The following is a 21,002-nucleotide window of genomic DNA, read 5'->3' as shown; positions in this document are numbered from 1 at the left end:
TGATCACCATATGTTGTCAGAGAGTAAGGAAACACGATGAATTGAAGTAATGGCTTATTTGACAACATTACTCTAACCCGTAAAACCCCGTAAAACCCATGAAAAAAAAATGAGTTACGGGCGGAATGTCTTGGAATTTTTAGTTTATGTTTTGAACGATTCATTCTAGAATAGCGTATTAATAATGGGCTAGCGCGTCCTCCTATTTGGATTGCCAAATTAGCAAAGGCCAACTGTCAACAGCTGTCAGTTGTAGTCATGAACGCCTACGAGAGGCAGGCAAATTTCCAAAATTTAAACAAGAAACAAATTAAGTGGACATCGGAGGAGCTTCCTGAGATGGTGACGTCTTCGTCAAACCAAATTTTTACATTTTATTCTTCGTCAAAACAAATATCAAGTCTGACGCAGAGCTGGCCATATTTCTCCACAACAGGTAGCCTAGGCTAAACTTCATCTGCATCGCTAACTTCATCGCTAGCTAAATATGTTACGTTGGTTAGAGAGGTATTTTTTGTTTTCACTGTTTCCGTAATGTGTAGCTGGGTCATGGTTGGAGAAACGTTAAAGCAGCTGCAGGTCAACTAACGTTAGCTAAGTCTTCATTACATCTGGCAACCTAGAAGAGGCTCACGTCTGGTAGTCTTGAGAACGTTCACCAGTGTTTTGATTTTGGCCTACAGAACGTTCGGTAACAATCCTACAAATCGCACCTTTAAACCTATACTGAACTCTTACATCACAGATAAGTGCAATCTGCATGGAATTAATGTACCAACAACAAGCAAGGAATGTGAATTTTGGCACGTTTTCATGATCCACTGGGTTGTTATGGGCCACACAAAATACGGTGTTGCTAAAATTACTCCTATTGTGGCTATTAGAGACATGCGTTCATGAGTATCCAGCTACATTTAATGAGTTAAGTAAAATACATTCACACACACAAAAAAAAAAAACATCACTGATGTTGTGGACATTCCTTTATTACACATCAGATAGATACATCAATAGGCTCTCAAAACAATCCCAACAGACATAAGGTCTTTATAGAGCAAATCCATATAGATTATTTGTCAAATAAACCAGTAAAACAGAATTAGGGGATGGAATATATAACATTCACACTCATAGCTCATATTTCTAAAAATAAATCAGTGAAAAAGTATCCTGACAAACAAGCAGCATTTTAATGCCTTAGTTATATTTCATAATTTCAATTCTTCTGTAGGTTACCTGATAGCCCAGTTTGAGAGGTGCAAGACGTGTGACATTATTTAATTTTGCAGCCAATCACTGCTGTGGTTTTATTTTATTGATTTGATCTTAGTCACAGAAGCTAAATTCGAAGGCAGGCCACAGGTAAAATCCAACGAACCGCATTCACCCTGCAAGCCAATAGTTGAATAGCCCTCTCCTAGAGCTTTTGAGGTATTGCCACTGTCTGCTCACGTTGGTGACCGGACCAGGGCAAGCACACTTTCGCAGATCCCGCCGGAAATGCAGTCTAGTTCATTTATAGTTTGTATATAAATGTCAAAATTTATGTTTTTTGTTTATCTTCATTATTGATATTTGATAGTGTTATTAATATCATTGATGGGCTATTAGGCTACTAATTTGCTTTATATAGGCTTACAAACTTTTAAAAAAATGTTAATTTAAGCTATTATACTGTAAGTTGCTTTGGACAAAAGTGTCTGCTAAATACATTTACCATAACCATAGGTATATTTTGTCCAAAATGTAGTAGCCTAACTACCTTGCTAGTGGGTAATGTTTTAAAAATCGATATCTTGTTTTTGAATGTCAGGTTTCAGAAAGTGCCAGATGTCCCATTTTTTCAATAAAAATTGTAATAAAGGTAGCCTATGTGAACATCTGGCCAGAGAACAACTAGATTGCCTCTAAAACAATATTTGGACGTGATTAGTGCTATGAGCCTCTCTACATGACTTACTTTCGCCGCAACTGGTGATCGCCGGACAATCTTGTTATCGCTAGGAAAATATCCCAGCATGCCCAGTTGTGAAGAGATAATGAAGCCAAGATGGCAGCACGGCTAAGAATACTAATGTTGTCTCTGTGCGGTCAGGAAAAATACAAAGCGCAGATCAAAACAAATGAGGACGTTAGACATTTATGAACGATACTTGCGGAGTCGTTTAACAATGTACAACGCAGCATGATATGTTCTGCAGATCGAATTGAAGACTGCGCCGATTTGGATGATTATTTTGTTAGCAACCTTGCTAGCAAACGATAGCTAACTCGTAAGCTAACGTTAGTTGTTGCAGCAGTCACTAACATAACAGCTGTGCGATTTTTATTGGAAATACTAGATGTCTGGGCTGTGGATTACACAAACTGACACGTTTTTAAGATCTTGCAACAAAGTTTGCTCTCTCAGCTATAGGCGGTTTTGATGTACTGTTAACTGGGTTAATATATGCATTGTTCTATAGGATGATGTATGCTGCTGCAGCGGCAGCGGGAGCCGGTGGAGGAATTCTGTCGTCCTCATCCTCTGTAGGCCAGGGCGTCAGGGTCATTTCAGGAGCTGGGACCGATTTCTCTACTTTTGGTTCAGCCATGGATTCTCATCCTGCTCCTGGGGCCTCGTCAGATTGCCGGAGCAGTTACCACCTTCTCTCAGGGCGAGCTTTGGCGGACAGTTACCGTAGGATTTATACCACTGCTATTGGCGACAAAGAGCAAGGATTACATCAAGGGAGGTATGTCGACTTGAAATGAACATTTGATGGGTGGCATGTTTACATTTATCTGAAATATGACAAATATAATCCTTAGGTGGCATGAGTTATGTGACGTTAGTATCAAGTTCACACATCTCACCTGTTATATTATCTTGCTATTTAGATGAGGCTGGTAAGGTTTACTTTACTCGTTTACATACACACGATACCCCCATTTAGCTTCCTGGTTAGAAAACTGCTTACTTCCTTAGCAAATTAGCTAGCATAACGTTACAGGTTATTAAATTGATCAAGGAAGCCAACCTAATTGCTCTAATCTGTACACGTCCACGCGTGCTGGTTGTCATTGTAATGAATCACATAGCAGCTACAACGAGTGGGTGAACTTGATGATTTAAAATGTTAAAAAATATGAGCTGATCCGAGTGCAGGAACGATGGAGCAACACAAGTAGTTGGTGACATGAGTAACTTGTGCATTAGGCTAAGGTTACCTTGTGCCCTGAACGCTGTCACAGTAACGTGGGCATCAGAAGCTTTGACCTGAAGCAGGTTGGCGAACGAGCTGTCTTTGAAAGTGTAATATTAATACCAACTGTCATGTTGGTTGATTTTATAAAGGCGCATACTTTCACAACAGTAGTCTGGAAGGGTCCTATGAGTAACTGCAGTCCTTTTCTCAGAATTAAAATACGCTGTTGGCTAGAACTAGTCGTTAAATTAACACGGCAACATTCTATTAGCATATCTGCCGTCTCCCCCAGAGTTAGATATGATGCATACCCTTGTTCTCATCTCTGTGTGTGCAGTAGTCTGATGCACTCACTGCTAACCTAGCTTAGCATAGCACATTGAAGTGGTTGGAATTGACTAACCTATAACTCCCAGCAGTGGCAAAAGATAATTTTCCTATTCACATGTTTCTTGAATTTCCACTTGGCGATCAATAAAGTATCGATCTCTATGTTGAGACTAGCATAATTGCAATGTGTAGAAATATGAATGTAAAATGAGAGCAGAGATGGTAAAGGTACTCACTTCCCGTACTCAAGTAGAAGTACAAATGCTTGTGTTAAAAATACTCTGGTAAAAGTACTGATTTAAGTTCTTTACACAAGTAAAAGTAACAAAGTCCAGGCTTGGAATTTTACATAAAGTATAAAAGTTAAAGTGAATGACAACCATTTTGTATGCAATGGTACCTGGACACAAATGTTACTAGAGTGCAAGAGTGCCAGTCTCTCTTTTTAAATGTTCCCCTTGTAACCTGTTGGGCCATTTCTGATAGATAGATAGATAGATAGATAGATAGATAGATAGATACTTTATTGATCCCCAACATTGCACTGCCTACTTCAGAGGGCAGTGTTTTCTTTTGGCCTACCATCAAATGCTGGACATCTTTAGAAAGCCAAGATCCTGTAGTTTCTTAGGAAGCACTGGCACAGAGTTACAGAGCCTAGAATATTGTTTTTTTTTTTCTGCGGGATAACAAGCATCTCTGAACTGACCACATTTCAGCCCTCTAGGTCACTTCCCAGATAGCAAGAGGCTGGCGGACCACTGTCGGTCCATTGGGGGCATAGCTGGCGGTCCGCTGCCATTTTGCTGATTGGTTCTCTGGCGGTCCGCTGGCGGGTTGCAGACAAATGGCTCAATATTTTCCACTATTGGTCTAAAATATTTTTAATTTGTTCAGTTATACTCCATATATCATTTTTTATTAACTTTTCTTAATATTCATGACAAGTTAAATTTAAAGAGATGGTGGTCCAACATAGGGATGTCCCGATCCAGCTTTTTGCACTTCCGATCCGATACCGATATTGTAGCTTTTAGCATCGGCCGATACCGATACTGGCCGATCCAAGCATGTATTAAAGATTAAAGATATTTACTTATTTTGTTGTTATACTCATGTTGAAAAGGGTTTTACTCTTAAGAACAACTAGCCAACTCAATTAGGTTAGTTTGAATAATCCACAGTGGTTGGTAATGAGAAGCTGACCTGTTTATTCTTAACAGGGTTAAATAAACACAAAATAATAAATAGTCAATATTGTAAACTGTATAAAAAAAAGCAAAACACACAGAAAAGCTGAGTAGAAAATAAATAGTCAATTAACCACACAAACTGAATTGGCATCAGTGCTCTGCTCAAGAGTGTAAACCAAGGCTTAAAAAAGCCATCAGTGTAAACAATATAAAATATAAAATTATATATAAAAGCAACACACACAAAACCTGAGTAGAAAATAGTCAAATTACCACACACACACTGAATTGGCTATAACAACCCAAATAACTGTCACGCCTTCTACAGTATTGCTATCTCCTCCACACTTTACTGCTCCATCTCTACTCCCTTCAATTTCTACTGTTTGCCCTGGCTGCAGTCTCAGCATGATGGGGAGATTCTTCTTCTATTCACAAAGGTGATCATTTCAACATGCTCAGGTGTCGGCCTGCTCCTGTGCTCATCAATGATAAGTGAGACTGCGCTAAAAGCCTCTCACTGTTGCGTTTTAAAAGCGAAACTGATGCCACAACTGGTCTGGGTTTGCTGAAGTAACCTAGGCTACAGGCTGCATTTATTACAGAAAATCAAGCAACATAGCACGTAGGCCTATCTACACTATTTAGTGACAGGAGCTTAAGTTTACCGCGACAACAGCTGTCACTAATTCACATCGTCGTAGGCTACGTCGATGCACAGACTAAACGGTAAAAAAAGTTATGATAGCCTACTGGAAGCTTCTACCCTTTTGGATGTGTAGAGTTGTAGGCCTAGGTGTACTTAGTTGTTAGCAATTGACCAGGTTGCTTTTTGAAATGAAATGCGTTTGTTAGGCTAGCCGATTGTAAAAATAGGGAAATTAAAGTGCGTGCTGTGCCTATACATTACGCAAACAATCTTAAATGGCGGAGATAACATTCGTTAGACAGGCAAAGCTGTCAGCAGCAACATGCATAAGAGCCTTAATAGTAAGAGGGTCACCATGGACACTTTCAGCGATCGCTGATTAACATTAGGCTATATTAATTCATCTGTGACATGAAATATTTGCTCGATAACTTTAAATTCTTAGTGGGACATGCACAGACAAGTGGGATGCTGGACAGGTCGCTAGGTGTGCTGAAAACGCGGACCGGATTTGGGGGGGGGAAAGCTAAAAAAAACTGGAATGGATTACCTACATCGGTGCGCTGGAAAACACGGACCGGAGTTTTGAAAACAAACTGGATCGGGAGTCCGAATCGGGATTTTCCCGTGCAGGCCGATCCCACATTTTTTGCTAATATCGGCGGCCGATCCGATCCAAAAATCGGATTGGGACATCCCTAGTCCAACAGTGGACCACAAGTGGCACGCCACTGGCGGCATACCACCAGCGGTCTGCTATCTGCCAATCTGATCTGATCTGGGTTGATATGATTTTAGAAACACAACTGAGCCCTAGGACCAGGTCTTGAGAAGCTGTGTGCAAAAGTAGATCAATATAGAATGAAAAATGAATACTTTAGACCATTATTTGCCACGGTATGCTCATGCGTTTTGTAATGCCCTATGGAAACTCCCCACAGGACTTTTGGTTACCCAAAACGCATACTGACAATAAAAGTATGCATTTCTGAGGTTTTTTGTACACTATTTGGATTGTATGTCAGGTTCTGATATAGAATGACTACATAAAATGGAATAATTAGCCAACACAAAAGTCTCTATTTTTGCATTTTCTTTGTTGGCTTCTTGGGTGTGTATAAGATGAACTATACATCTGCACAACTAATATTGGATAAACAACATGAATATTTAATTTCTATGGATTCTTGTGAATATTTCAAGACCAAGAATGTAGTGGTAAAATAAGAGGTGGGTAAACTATGAATTCTTTGAGCGGTAAGGTGGACTGTGCCATGCGGTATCAAGATTTTTAGAAAAGGCATTCAGAACATGTTTGATGATGGTGGAGGTTATTGTCCAATGTTTAACGATACAAGTGCCATGAAGTGGTTCATAGAGTGTTGATGAGTGTACATATTGTTATTGTGGATAATATAGGCTAGTGTGATTTTTAAAATAAGAAATGCGCGTGCGGCAGAAATGCAGGTGCGCAGGTCTTCAGGACACCAACCTTGCTCCAGTGGTGAGATCACAACACATGATTGGCACGATGTATTCACAACACCCCACATGATTGGCATAATGTATTCACATTTCGACTTTTTTGCTGTGGAAGGGGCAGGATATGTGTAGACAACTGCCATATTGGCGTTACAACCTAACCCCATGCATTTCTATGGAGGATTTTTTTTTCTACTTTATTGGGTAACACTTTACTTGACAGGTGAGTTCATAACACATTCATAGCAGCTGTTATAAACTTCACATAAAGCATTCATGACTGTTTCATGAGACATGATTAAGCATTCATAGGCGCTGACCACATAGGCGAGTGGACAGTGTTTGACAGCTTGCGTAAGCCCAAGTAGCTTACTTTAAAGTGATATCGCGAGCTCCTGTCAAAATCTAGCAGTGGGCCTAACTACACACACGTGCCAATCATGTGTTGTGATCTCACCACTGGAGCAAGGTTGGTGTCCTGAAGACCTGCGCACGTGCATTTCTGCCACACGCGCATTTCTGATTTTAAAAATCACACTAGCCTATATTATCCACAATAACAATATGTACACTCATCAAAAACTTTATTTCACGGTGTGTTCTAAACAACATAATGGCATGATATTAATCTTTCATGTACATGAGGCCCATATAGCATCACAATGAATATGAAGATCATGTTAAAAGTTAGCTGGCAAAAACATAAATATGTAGGTTACATAACTGATGTCACTGAGCTGTCAAAGAGGCTACGAAACCATCTCCGTAGCCTACGTTATCGCTAATTAAACTCAGCTGACTGGTGTTAGCGCATAGCCATAGTTGCTGTTAAAATGACTAGGCACTGGGAATCTAAACACTTCAACACTGACATGTAGCCTGACATGTTCAAAACTATTGCGTGTTATAGGTTAAGACAGCGTTTCTCAAACTGTGGGTCGCGACCCACTACTGGGTCGCGGAGACATGCCAGGTGGGGCGTGAAAAACAGGAGTTTTTTTTTAATTTATTTTTTATCTGTAGCCTGGGCCCAGGTAGCACCTGATGCGCAATGGACGCTCTGTGTTATTCACAGAGAAGCGCTCGTGTCAAGGCAGCTTAGTTAGTCCCGACCTACATGAGATTTTGAACGTTGTTGTGAGAGTGGTGAATTTCTCCGCACTTTGCGAAGAGATGGTAGCTGACCAAAAGGCTGTACTGTTTCACAACGAGGCAAGGTGGCTTTCCCGAGGTAAAGTGCTGTCGCACGTGTTTGAGCTCCGAGTCGCCTCTTGGAGGAAGAGCGCATGTTTGAATCTGCAAGCACGTTCACTAATGAACATTTCTTGACGAAGCTGGCCTATCTTAGCGATATATTTGATATATCTTAGCGATACATTTGAGTTAAATATCCAGTTACAAGGCAAAGACAAGCACCTACCTCACCTAGCAAATAAGATTACTGCATTCACCTGAAACTTGAGTGTGGGACAGGCGCCTCGATCGCGACAGTATTATGCCTTTGAGATTTCTGAGCGAAATCGCTGAAACGTCTGATTGGGAGGCACTCTTGTGATCCCTTGTATTAAACAGTAGGCCTACATCACATCCCTGCAAAGTTTATTTCAAAAATATTTCCCAACCAGCAGTGCTCAGTATGACTGGATTATGGATCCATTTAATGCAGCATGTTGGTATTTCATTGAATATATTGTACAATGCTGTAAAATGGCCTATGCTTCCTAATATTAATAATTATATTAATAAATTTGACAATTTTAAGCTTGACCTACCATGTTCTTAGAGCGATGAGGGACAGGTGGGGCTCGAGAATGCCCCCTTGATCAAAGTGGGGAATGAAAGAAAAAGTTTGAGAACCACTGATCTAGTTTGTTAACTACCACAGTCACGAGTTGGGTCGCGATAGTTTGTCATTTTTAAAAAGTGGGTCCCCAGAAAAAAAGGTTGAGAAACACTGGGTTAAGACATTAAATTTCTTGAAGCATTTGGGAACACACTGAATTAACTGGAAAGTAGAGTCCCTGTTAGATTAGCTTGCTTGCAAATGCAGTTGTCCATGTTCTATGGCAAGCGGTTTTAACATACCTTATGGCCTACACTGGGTGAACTTGAAAGCAGAGCTTACCACTGTGTGTGCATGCATATGGCAAGCTGTTTTAACATTTAAATGTATTATTTGTAGGAGCAATGAGATATTGATAGTAAATTGAATATAACAGTTTAATTTCATGTTCAAATTTGTCTTATCAATTAAAAAAAGCAATTCATGCTTTAGACCATTTTAATTTAAAACATTTTAAAAACGAAGTACCGGTTCAGGCACCGTTTTAGCACCGGCACCGTTTTAAAAGTATCGATTTAGCACCGGTATCGGATAAAACCCAAACGATACCCAACCCTACACCTAACGCTAATCTGTAGCCTCGCCTTAGCTCTGAAGCTCTGATTGGCGCCTATGTAATTTTTTTGTCAGGTCGTTGGTCGAGTCAGTCAGTCAGACATAGCAGCACTAAGCGAGTGATGGCGACCCACAAGAGTTAGAGGATCCGCTGGTCTCTTTAAGATCGCAAGTTTGAGAACTTCAGTTACAGTAGTACAGGCGAGAGAGTGGTGGATAAGATGAAACTGTGTGTCAGCGTTGTTCAGCAGTTGTTGGGTATGTGAGTGGAAATATATGCTACACATATTCGAAGCCATCACCCAGATGATGTAGGCTACCAATCACTGAAACGAGAAAAAAAAACTTCCCCTGCTCTTCACCAGCCTTTGGATGCACATTAGGGTGCATCATCCGCCTCACTTTTTGAAAAAAGTTTGAAAATCAATCTGTCCCTAGAATAATTTTGTTCCATTAATCAAATAAAACTTCCATGAGAAATTTTATTGAATTCTATTGATGTTTAGGTGGCCCACCGAGCCTCTGAAATTTCCAACTAAAGACGTCCATAAAGCTAGGCTAAAAATATCATTTTTTTCTTAAATAACGCCAAAAATAATGGGTCTAGCCCTAGAATGTCAATGGAAGTTGAATATAAATATGGACTTTCCGCATCATTTGGTGTGAGTTGTGTGTCTCTATCTTTATTACTTCCTGAGATACGGCAGTAGTGTACATTTTGGGGGAAGCAGCCAGACCAACGGATATCTTGTCTTAGCTGAATTACTGAAGCTAAGCAGGTGTGGGCCTGGTTAGTACTTGGATGGGAGACCTCCTTGGAAAAACTAGGTTGCTGCTGGAAGTGGTGTTGGTGGGTGGTCAGTAGGTGGCACTCTTCCCTCTGGCCAAAAAAGATCGATCCCAATGCCCCAATGCAGTGACGGGGCATTGGGATCGATCAGTTAGGCTACGGGGTCACTGCACTGTAGGAGATGCTGTCCTTTGGATGAGACGTTAAACTGAGGTCCTGACTCACTGTGGTCATTAAAGATCCCATGGCACTTATCGCAAAGAGTAGGGGTTTCCCAGATGTCCTGGCTAAATTTCCAACCTGGCTCATTCAATCTGGCCCCCTAATCATCCCCCACTGTAATTGGCTCATTCAATCCCTCACTCTCCACCTCAAGCTGGTGTGTGGTGAGCGTTCTGGCGCATAATGGCTGCCGTGCATCACCCAGGTGGGTGCTACACATTGGTGGTGGTTAGTGAGGTCCCCCTTTCCATGTGAAGCACTTTGAGTGTTGAGAAAAGCGCTATATAAATGTAACCTGTTGTTGTTGGAAGATACTATAAAAATTGCCTTTGCCAGGCATTTTCAATAAACAACATGAATAAAATAAAAGCTGTAAAATACGTATCATATTTGAAAGTTGCCATTTATACTATAATCCGATCAGTCATTATCACTTCACATTAACACGATATTTGCTGATTCCCACTTTGTTCTGTTTTCTGATGGACCATCCGAAAGATACCACATGAAGCACCTGAGAACTTGACGACAGTTTGGGAGTCATCCTGAACAAGGCAACTGCCTAAACCAAATATCCAAGACGATTGTCTTGTAGACAGTGTACATTTTGAACACTGTAGATTGGCATTAGGCTACTAATACACACTCCACTAAAAGCCATGTTCCAAGAAAGTTCATGTAATCCTGTGTGATACAACTACTACTCTACACTAAACAAAACATTCCCACACATGTAGCCTATATCTGATTTGGAATTATGAGATTTTTATAACACAGTAGCAACAACAGTTAAAATAAAAGATTAATGACGAGTTACAATACACATTAAGGTGTTTTTCATCAAATAACATATTATTCAAAATAGAAAAAAAAAAAAAAAAACGTTTTTCTGAGAAAAATCACCAAAATATGTATGACAACATAAAGAAACCCAATGTTTATCCAGTGAGCTCTGTGCTTTATGCCCTTAATACAGTTATTATTCAAATAACTACTGGCTAACAAATTGGTAATAGTGAAATTATGTGAAATATACCCTGATAGTCCCCCATATTGCCAGGCAATTTCCTGAATTTGGCAACAATTTCGACCATTCATAAAGGTTAACTCATTGAATGCCAAGCTGTTTTCGGAAGCTTTGTCCTAGAGTGCCAGCAATCTAGACCATTGTTGATGATTTTTGTACAGCCACAGCATATTCTTTGTTATAGCTATGAACACATACAATGGCTCGTTTGAATGGTGAGACTTTAAGCTCTCAGTGGGTGCAAACCGTGTATTTCTACACACCTCTGTTCCTGAGAAATCCCAAGCTAAACAGTGGCTAGTTTTCATCAAAATCCCTGTTTTTTTTTTCTAGAAATGGAGATATTTTATGAGTCACTATCACCGACATATTCGGCACTCTGGCAAGGGCGTGCCCTCATGCAAGTGCGACTTGGCCTACCACCCACTCCGCTAGGCCCGGCTCGTGGTGGAGATGGAACTCCCTCCTCAGCATGGTGTTCAGTCACTCCTTGTAATGTTTTTGACCTGTCGTGGTCAGAATCATCTTGTCTTAGTAGAAAGGTGGACTCATCCAGCATTGTCTGGCGAAAACGCACCTGCTGCAATATCTTTTTCTTCGACTTTTTCATTTCTCCCTTCAGCACCTGAGAAGTGTTGCCTGCAAAGTTTCTGGGAAGAGATCTAACAAGACCTGCCACCTAGTGATAAACCCACGAAAATAAATTACCTGATTTTGACTTGGAGTGCATGTCACTTATAGGCTAATCAGTGACTGATTCGAAACGAAGCGGCAACCATCAAAAGCCGAGTTAAGATCAAACGTCCAGATAAAATGTCCAGATCTTGCGTTTTCATGAGTTTTCGATCGTCATATATTTAATTTCCATTCATCACAGTTCCCAAAATCACATATAAGGTGTGTTAGAGTGTCTAGTTTCGTAAATAAAATAAAAAAAGCTAAAAACGTAATATTATGTTTTTGGCACTCAACGCATGGGAAGGAAAAACTTAATATTATGTTTTTGGCACTCAATGAGTTAATGGTGGGCCACCTAAATGGCCACCTAAATATTATCCAATTTACTTCAAAAATTACCAGGAATGTTTTTTTGCTCAATGGAACATAATAAGCATAGGGACAGATTAATTTGCATATAGCAAGGCGATGATGCACTACAAATAGGGCCAAAACCTATGGCTTAAATTAAATGATTTCGTAATGACCGAAAGCTATGTAAATCGCGTGGTAATTACCTTTATGTTAGGGTAACTTGTAGTGCTGGTAGTGTTAAGTGCATAGACAGTAAAAATAAAGTGTCAGCGCTAACCAGGCTAATAAACAAACCATGCTACGGTGAGTTAATGTCGAAGGGCAAAGTCACGTGGCTTCTAGTTGTAGTCTGTTTATGAAATGAAAGGAGCAATTTTGTTTTTTTAAAAGAAGGCAAAATAGTGTGATTTTCACATTTATTAGACTATTACTGTACACACACTGAAAAATATTGAGGCAAATTGTAGACCCTTCCATATACAACTAAACACGGATGTTGAACGTCTTGCCTAAGTGAATTTTTATAAATCATTATTCTATGTAATTTGCACATTCAGAAATAAGAGATGCTGTAGGCCTATTTTCAGTTTTATAGCTGATTGTCTTATTTTGTTTACAATCTTACACACACAGGCTGTTGCAGATAGCTCAGGGAAGAGACTGTATGACACTAGGTGGTACAGCCTGAGACATGCACAATAAAAAAACAAATTGCTTTCTGCATTTTTGTTTTGCTTTTCCCTCCATTCTATTGAACTCGTACCAAACCGTGATGTCCGAACCGAGGTATGAACCGAACCGTGACTTCTGTGTACCATTACACCCCTAACATATATATATATATATATATATATATATATATATATATATATATATATATATATATATATCGCCGCTGTCCGATACAGAACACGTATGTCCAAAAACGCTACTTTTCAGGAAGTAAAAAAAACAGCGAAACTCCACAACAGTGGAAGTCAGCGTTGCCATACTTGGCTTAATGCCTTTAATTGGCATCATATTCTTGTTGGTGTGGTAATTTAATCGTCACTGTACCTAAATCGAGTGTAAAAGGATATACGTGCACATCCGATACCGTTTCTGTCCGACTAAAAACACGTATAACCAAAACATTAATTTCCCCTGATGAAAACACAGCATTCCAAAGCAGTGAAACTGCAGTGTGATATGACGAATCAATCTGTCATAGGTCTACTATACATGTAGCCTATTATAGTGTGGGAGTATAATCATCACTTTGCCAAAAATAGATACGTTATTTTAATCAAGGGCCGGTTATGTGCTTTATTCCTGCACTGCGCTTGGATAACGGATAGCCTAGGCGCGCCGTCCGCATTGGCAATTTCAAACCGACTCACCGTGATTTTCGTCACTCCTGGGTTTCAGACATCAGGATGAAAAATGTTTCTACCGACTGGTTTAGAGTTATGTCCAGAACAATCAAAGAAACGTTTATTTAGCTCGTATTGCAAGACGAGTAACCGTGGCACTGTCAACGTACGTCATATTGGGGCTTTGGCCATTTTAAACTGACTCTCCGTAATTTATTTATTTATTTATTTATAATTTATTTATTTAAAAGGCTGACATTAAACGCTGGGTTGATGGCAGTATAAAAACACTTCCATTTCAACAACAGACACACAAACTGATATGTGGTGGGGGAAGGTCTCCAGGCACAATCAAACATTACTCATCAAAACCACAATCACATGTGGATATTTCGAAGTATAAAAACACTTTTACATTTCAACAACAGAGACACTGTTATGATGAGATAACTGATATGTGGTGGGGGAAGGTCTCCAGGCACAATCAAACACAGAAATTTCAATCAATATCCTACCACCCCTCAGCTAAAAGTTATCAAACTTGGCTAAAAGTTATCAAAAGTATTTTACAACACATAACCTGTTAAAACTTAGGCACCAGAATCCAGAGCTCGTCATGTTGATTGCTCTTGCTAGTTGTGTATAACTAGACCAATTTAAACATTAAATTAATCTTGATGCCAATCTGAGTGATGTTAGTTGGAGATACGTGTTCTGTATCGGACAGCGACGATGTATATATATATATATATATATATATATAAAGAAAAGGTATAAGTGTGGCCACAATCCGGCTGTGGCATGGAGGGAGGCATATGTTATGCATATGTGCTAATATAGCACGCAAACAGTGAGGCAGTAAGACAGTGGAAAAAAGTGGCTAGTGAACAGACCGTACCCAAACATGGAGAGGGTGGAGAGGCAGACAGACTATGTGGAGGAGCTTGCTGCACACATTGAAGGACTGCAGCCTCCTCAGGAAGTACAGCCTGCTCTGCCCTTTCTTGTAGAGTGCGTCAGTGTTGGCTGACCAGTCCAGTTTATTGTCCAGGTGGAGGCCCAGATACTTGTAGGTGCTTACCACCTCCACATTGACCCCATCAATGGATACTGGTAGCAGAGCGGGCTTAGACTTGCGGAAATTCACCACCATCTCCTTGGTCTTTGAAGTGTTGAGTTGAAGGTGATTGAGTTTGCACCATTGCACAAAGTCCTCCACCAGGCTCCTGTACTCCTCCTCCTGCTCGTCCCTGACACACCCCACAATTGCAGTATCGTCAGAAAACTTCTGCATGTGGCATGACTCGGTGTTGTAGCAGATGTGTACAGGACTGGAGAGAGCTCAGTTCCCTGTGGCGCTCCGGTGCTGCTGATCACAGTGTCAGTGAGACAGTTCTTCAGTCTGACGAACTGTGGTCGCTCGGTAATCTGTAATCCAGGTTACCAGGTGAGCGTCCACACCCATCTGCAAGAGCTTGTCTCCCAGTCTGAGGGGTTGGATGGTGTTAAAAGCACTTGAGAAATCAAAGAACATGATTCTCACAGCACTTTTCCCCTTGTCAAGGTGAGAATGTGTCCTGTGTAGAAGATAAGTGATGGCATCGTCCACGCCCACTTTCTTCTGGTATGAAAACCGTAATGGGTCTACTGCATGGCATACCTGGGGTCTAAGACCAGTTTCTCCAATGTCTTCATCACATGTGATGTTAGAGCGACAGGCCTGTAGTCATTAAGCTCACTAGGGTGTGGCTTCTTAGGGACGGGGGTGAGACATGATGTCTTCCACAGTGTTGGAACTTGTCCAAGACGTAGACTCAAGTTGAAGATGTGCTTCGCTCATGTACTGGCTCCCCCAGTTTAGCAGCACAGGCCTTGAGTAGCCTTGGACACAGTCTGTCAGGCCCGGCTGCCTTCTTGGGGCGAAGTTTCTTTAGTTGAACTTACTTGATCTGCTGTGATGATGGGGGTCGCTGAAGTCGTTGTCACCTCATTGTTCGTTATCACCATGTGGGGGAGGGGTGCAATATCCAGTGATGGTGGGGGTACAATAGCCTGTGATGGTGGAATTGAGGGGGTGGGGGCTGGGGGATGACCACCTCCTTGATGTCCCTGTCAATGCTGCCATGGTCGTGGACACCTCAACAGGCACAGGCAAGGAGGCGTCAGGCGGGGGCAAGGCGTGAGGTGATGGTGGCTTAGGTTGTTGGTTGTCATCGGGATGCAGAGCTGCATCCAGATACAGGATATTGCCATCCTGTATTGCGGTCAGTGCCGGTGATGTTAAGGGCTAAGCTATTAAAGTACCCTGCATAATATGCATCAGTTCTAGGCTCAATTTAATTTCCAGGGAAACGTTTTTATGTTTTAGCCAAAGTTAAAGAAGGGTCTATAGAATTAGTGCCTGTCGGGCTTGTGGGGGCGTGGCATCGTGGAGCTAGTTAGCTAGTTGATAAAACTTTTGCCAACTTAAAAAAAAGCTTAACTCGTGTCGCACTGTTCACCAGCAGCAGCATCCATCTTCTTTGTTTTCAAGTAGCAGGGAATTCATGCGAAAACGTCACAACTCTGCCATCATTATGCTAAGCCCGCCCACCGACTCTATACACGATGTGATTGGTCTGATCAAAGTTTAATCATTCCAGCTCGCAAGCCAACGGAGAGTTGCTAGATTACCCTGGCTGCAAATTACATTTGCTGCCGCTAGGCTGCGTCTAGATTTTTAGGCTATATATAAATGTGAAAATTGTATCTTTCATAAAACGATCATAGAGAAGGACAGGCCGAAAACCTCACCCGTATCAGCATAAATGCAATTTTAACTATTTAAAATAATATTTTATTGACCTTATTTTGATGTGATATTGATGGAAGAATACATAGTAATGTTATGTTTTTAAATTATATTTTTATTTATAGCTATAGCAATTCTGTGACTTATTTCTTAGGGACACAAAAGGCATCGATTTCAAGGAATCACCCGTAACATATCAACTGCGATTTCAGTGTTTCCCCTAGAATTTTTTCCAGCAGCGGTGCTGTTGATCGTAGGAAGCCCCCAAAAAAAAAAAAAAAAAACATTTGAAAAAATGACTCCTTAAATGATGTTCAAGTGATTTTGTGAAAGAAATGGACAGATTGAGTTACAAATTGATTTGTATTGTAAATGGACAGATTGAGTTACAAATTGATGACATAACCATCAACACAAGCATGATTATTGCAGTACTTGAACAGGATTATTCATGTTTTTCTTTCACCTTTTTCATTTACATTATTAGTATTAGCCACTGTACAACTGTACACTGTAGGCCACTGTACAAACTATTACTATTTAGAATATACAGTGCTGTGCATAAGTTAAGACATTTATATATAATGTATTTATTTACAATACATGATGCATTAAAAAATAATTGATGTCCTATTTTTTTTTTTTAATTAAGGCATTAAGACAAAAGGCAAAATATGTTTTTTATTCCTCCCTTTAGTCAATTTCAGCATGGGTGTCTTAACTTTTGCACAGCACTGTATAAACTATATAGACTTCTCTTTCATGCCATTACACTGTATTGGTGCTGTGCAAGTCGAATTGAGTGCCTGTCACTTTAATGCCGTGGACGGCCCATGACGCTTTTGATTCTCACGGTTTTAAGCTAACTTAGCGTTGTTGTGCATGGTGCATAAGAATATGTGGATGAAATGAATTATGTTTCCCATGTCATTTGGTAAAATAAATGGTCAAAAATTCAAGAAAAAATCTATCTTGGATTATAGCAGATAAGTGTCTTGTATCATATCTATAATTTTGGTGAGCTCTACAGGAATTACAAACTATCTCAGATGTAATGCTTGCGTATCCTATTACTCCAAATTCAATTAAACCCACCAATAGGCTAGCTAGACCTTAGTTTCACAGCCTAGGTATGTTAGCAACACAGGGCTTGAAAGCATTGCCTGTATCACAAACAAAAACTAAACAATGCGGGATTTATCTGGGAATAGGGTACTGAAGGTAGGGGCAGCTATCTCACATGGCGATTTAATTTGGTTCCTTGGTTAACATAATGTAGGATACGTTTTTTTGCACAAAATTGCGTCTGCTAATAAACTTAAACATAAACACAAACAAGCGTGATCTCCTGTGGAATCCCTGACTGCGCCTTCAATGTTAGCCTACTATTATTTGTTGACATGAAACCTGAACGAACGGCAGCTGTTCCTGAAGTTCACTCGCGTCTATTTTTTTTTTTTTTAATTAGGCAACTTTTTTTGCAGTGGCGCTTGAATTCCAGGAGCGGCGCTGCGCCGCTGATGAATACATTGTAGGGGAAACACTGGATTTTCATAGCACACATCATCAGGCTGCTGTTAAGTGGGTTGCTGAATTAACTTCTACGTTGTCCAAAAATAAATAAATAAATGATAATTTCGTACCTCTCGTTACTTTCATTGTGGACTATCAGTGCAACTTTACCAAACAGTATAGAAGTAAACCCCTTCTCCCTGCCCCTTTCTCGCTCAATGGACGCACGCGACTCGGCCTGCACAATCCAAATAAAACATTCTCAATCGTGAAAGCAAAGACGCATAGAAGACGACTAGCTAAATTACTATTAAATCCGGTTAGCATCATTAGCATGCTGCACAATACCAATGTTTCCAAAAAGGCCCTGTCCCATGGAGAACAAGTAATACCTTTGGGAAACTGAACAGTCCAACCAGTAGACCATGGCCGGATCTAGAATAGGGCTGGGAGGGGCAATGCCCCTCCAAATATTTCTTCTGCCCCACCTAATTGGTCAATTTTAATTGACAGCTATTGAATCTGCCAATCACACTTTTCTAATTCGTCCCGTCTGAATTTCGAGGGTGCTGATTTGCTGGTTGGATAGTATAAATAAGCTACTGGAGCAGCAGCGACACTGAGTGCATCACTTGCTGTTTCATACTTCAGTAGAGAGGGCTTAGCTATATTTCCATAAAGGTTAGGCTAAAAGACCTTTTTTGTATTATTCTCGTTTGAATAAGGTTTGTTTTTAGCTAATGTACATGTTAGCTTTCTAAGGTGATCTAGCCAGTTAGTTTGTTAACATTGGTCATTCCTTAACTGTGTTATAAGCAGGGTGGGAATTTTACGGCGGCTACGTCGTTGCCCCTTGCGTTGGCCGTGATGTCCCTTTGAAAATCGGAGGTTCACAGGCCACTGTGGCCTTGGTGCCCATTTCTTTCTATATTCTGCTTTGCATCCGACTAGCGATTTTTATTTAGCCTATGGCCTGATTAAGCTTAGCATTCACAACGCAAATTAATTTAGCCTATGTCTTTTACGCAGTGGAGAATGTGACAGCGCACAGCAAGAAAGAAAGTGCGTCCAAATTCACCCATTCTTTGCTGAAATAGGCTACTCTTCACAAAGATATTACATGTAGGCCTATCACATCACACGAAAGAGCTTTTTCTCAGCTTTTAAACGATGTTGGCCGCAAGTTGTGGTAAACGGTTCGCGAGAAAAGTAACTTTAATTTATCATGTTACATTCTGCGCCCATCTCCCTACCCATTTATCTCGGAGGAATACTTCACGAATTTTTCCAGAACACATGACAAACCATATATTAGAAGAAACAGCAAACCTTACCGAATAAAAAGGTGTAAAGCATTCCCCTGTACAGTTAGCCATTCCAGAGTAATCCGGTTTTACATTTGCAGCAATGTCTAAATGCATGTCTCCAACTTTGGGCTTCAGGTTTCACAGTGTGTTTAAATTGTCCAATTCATGATTTCATAACAGGCCAAATACAAAATAAATGTTACAAATATCGCCTAGATATCTGTAAATATTAAAATCAGCTGACTAAGAGTTTGTCAAAGTAGCCTTAATGACAAAATGCTAAGCATGCATTTGACTATTGACCATGACTATTTGAGTTTCTTAAAGCTGAACTGTGCTTTAAATACATGATTTCATAACAGGCCACATAGAAAATAAATGGTAAATATAGCCTAGATATCTCTAAATATTAAAATCAGGTCTATGATTAACAGCGCTATGTAATATGTCATGTTTGCTATTAGATACTGAGAGGGGGGTATTCATTGTGCCCACCCCAAATTTCTATTTGCCCCCCCAATCTGAGCAGCCTAGATCCGGGCCTGCAGTAGACTATGATAAGCTAGCCAACTATGCTACTTTGTTTACAATATTTCCAGCCTTCAACCAGACAGCTGAATTAAAGAGGTAGGCCTATAGTTGTAATGGAAATAGTAAGCCTAGGCTATAGGCTAATCTACATAAAGTATGCTGTCAAAGTCTGCTTTATTGTCAATTTCTTCACATGCCAAGACATACAAAGAGATCGAAATTACGTTTCTCACTATCCCACGGTGGAGACAAGACATATTCTACCAAGTCCACAGACAAACATAACATTCAAGTAAACAATAAAAAAAGTAAATAAAAAGGCACATACAATGAAGAATAAATATCAGAAATTCAGTGTTCTCTCTTTCTGTACTATTTTTATATCTGTAGGATATATACTATATTGTAATCCGCTGATGTTCCAAGGTAGGCTATTGAAATGTTATTTAATAAAATGTCTAGCACCCCCAAAACAAATAAAAAAAAATCGAGGTTTGTATCGAATCGTGGGTCAAAAATCATGATACAAACCGAATCGTGAGGTTGGTGTTTCTTTACAGTCCTAACACACACAGATTCACACACAACACATTCACACACACACACACACACACACACACACACACACACACACACACACACACACACACACACACACACTATATAGACAGAAACACACACATGCACACACACACATACAGACAGAAACACACACATGCACACACACACATCCACATACACACAGACACGTACACGCACGCGCACATATACATACGACACACACACAGGCACGCACATACTATTGGTATCGGCAATTATAACGGCCAAAACATAATAACAAATTCAGTAGGATTAAAGCAAAACCGAATATTCATCATCATTTAGGCTGTATTTCCAGTATTGGCGTTACATAGTTGGTCCATCAGATGGTGCAGCAAGAGTCAAGATGTAACTTAAGTTTACGGCAGATAATGTCTAATAAGGGTAGGATGATTTTCACATGAAATGTAATTCCCAGTTTTTCTTGAAGCTGAAATAAAAACCTGAGAATGTTTATTGGACATGCTTGGTTTTTACTGCAGGTATGTTGATCTATACAAGCTAAATGTCATATGAATTAGCCAAGGTAAAATGTTACCGTTAGCATTGGTTGAGTGATGATGGCCAGTTTGATTGTTGGTATTTATTTGTGGAAAAC

At 40.1% G+C, this 21,002-nt stretch overlaps 1 protein-coding gene across 15 annotated transcripts in view; it reads left to right on the top strand.

Annotated features, from left to right (window-relative positions):
• Nucleotides 1-1,696: 1,696 nt before the first annotated feature.
• Nucleotides 1,697-21,002, top strand: part of mycbp2 (MYC binding protein 2) — a 283,844-nt gene continuing 264,538 nt past the window's right edge. For 12 of the 15 annotated variants that reach the window (XM_048239193.1, XM_048239184.1, XM_048239192.1 and 9 more), the window contains exon 1: nt 1,698-2,735. In XM_048239193.1, the coding sequence (XP_048095150.1) occupies nt 2,467-2,735 (269 nt within the window). In that variant the 5' untranslated portion in view covers nt 1,698-2,466. Of the gene's footprint in view, nt 2,736-21,002 lie in introns of all 15 variants that reach the window. The other 3 variants (XM_048239181.1, XM_048239179.1, XM_048239178.1) reach the window with 2 other exon arrangements.

Source organism: Alosa alosa, chromosome 3 (genome assembly GCF_017589495.1).
Source record: "Alosa alosa isolate M-15738 ecotype Scorff River chromosome 3, AALO_Geno_1.1, whole genome shotgun sequence".
NCBI classification, from domain to species: Eukaryota; Metazoa; Chordata; class Actinopteri; order Clupeiformes; family Clupeidae; genus Alosa; species Alosa alosa.
The sequence above is the reverse complement of the archived record's forward strand: the minus strand, read 5'-3'. Positions and strand labels throughout refer to the sequence as shown.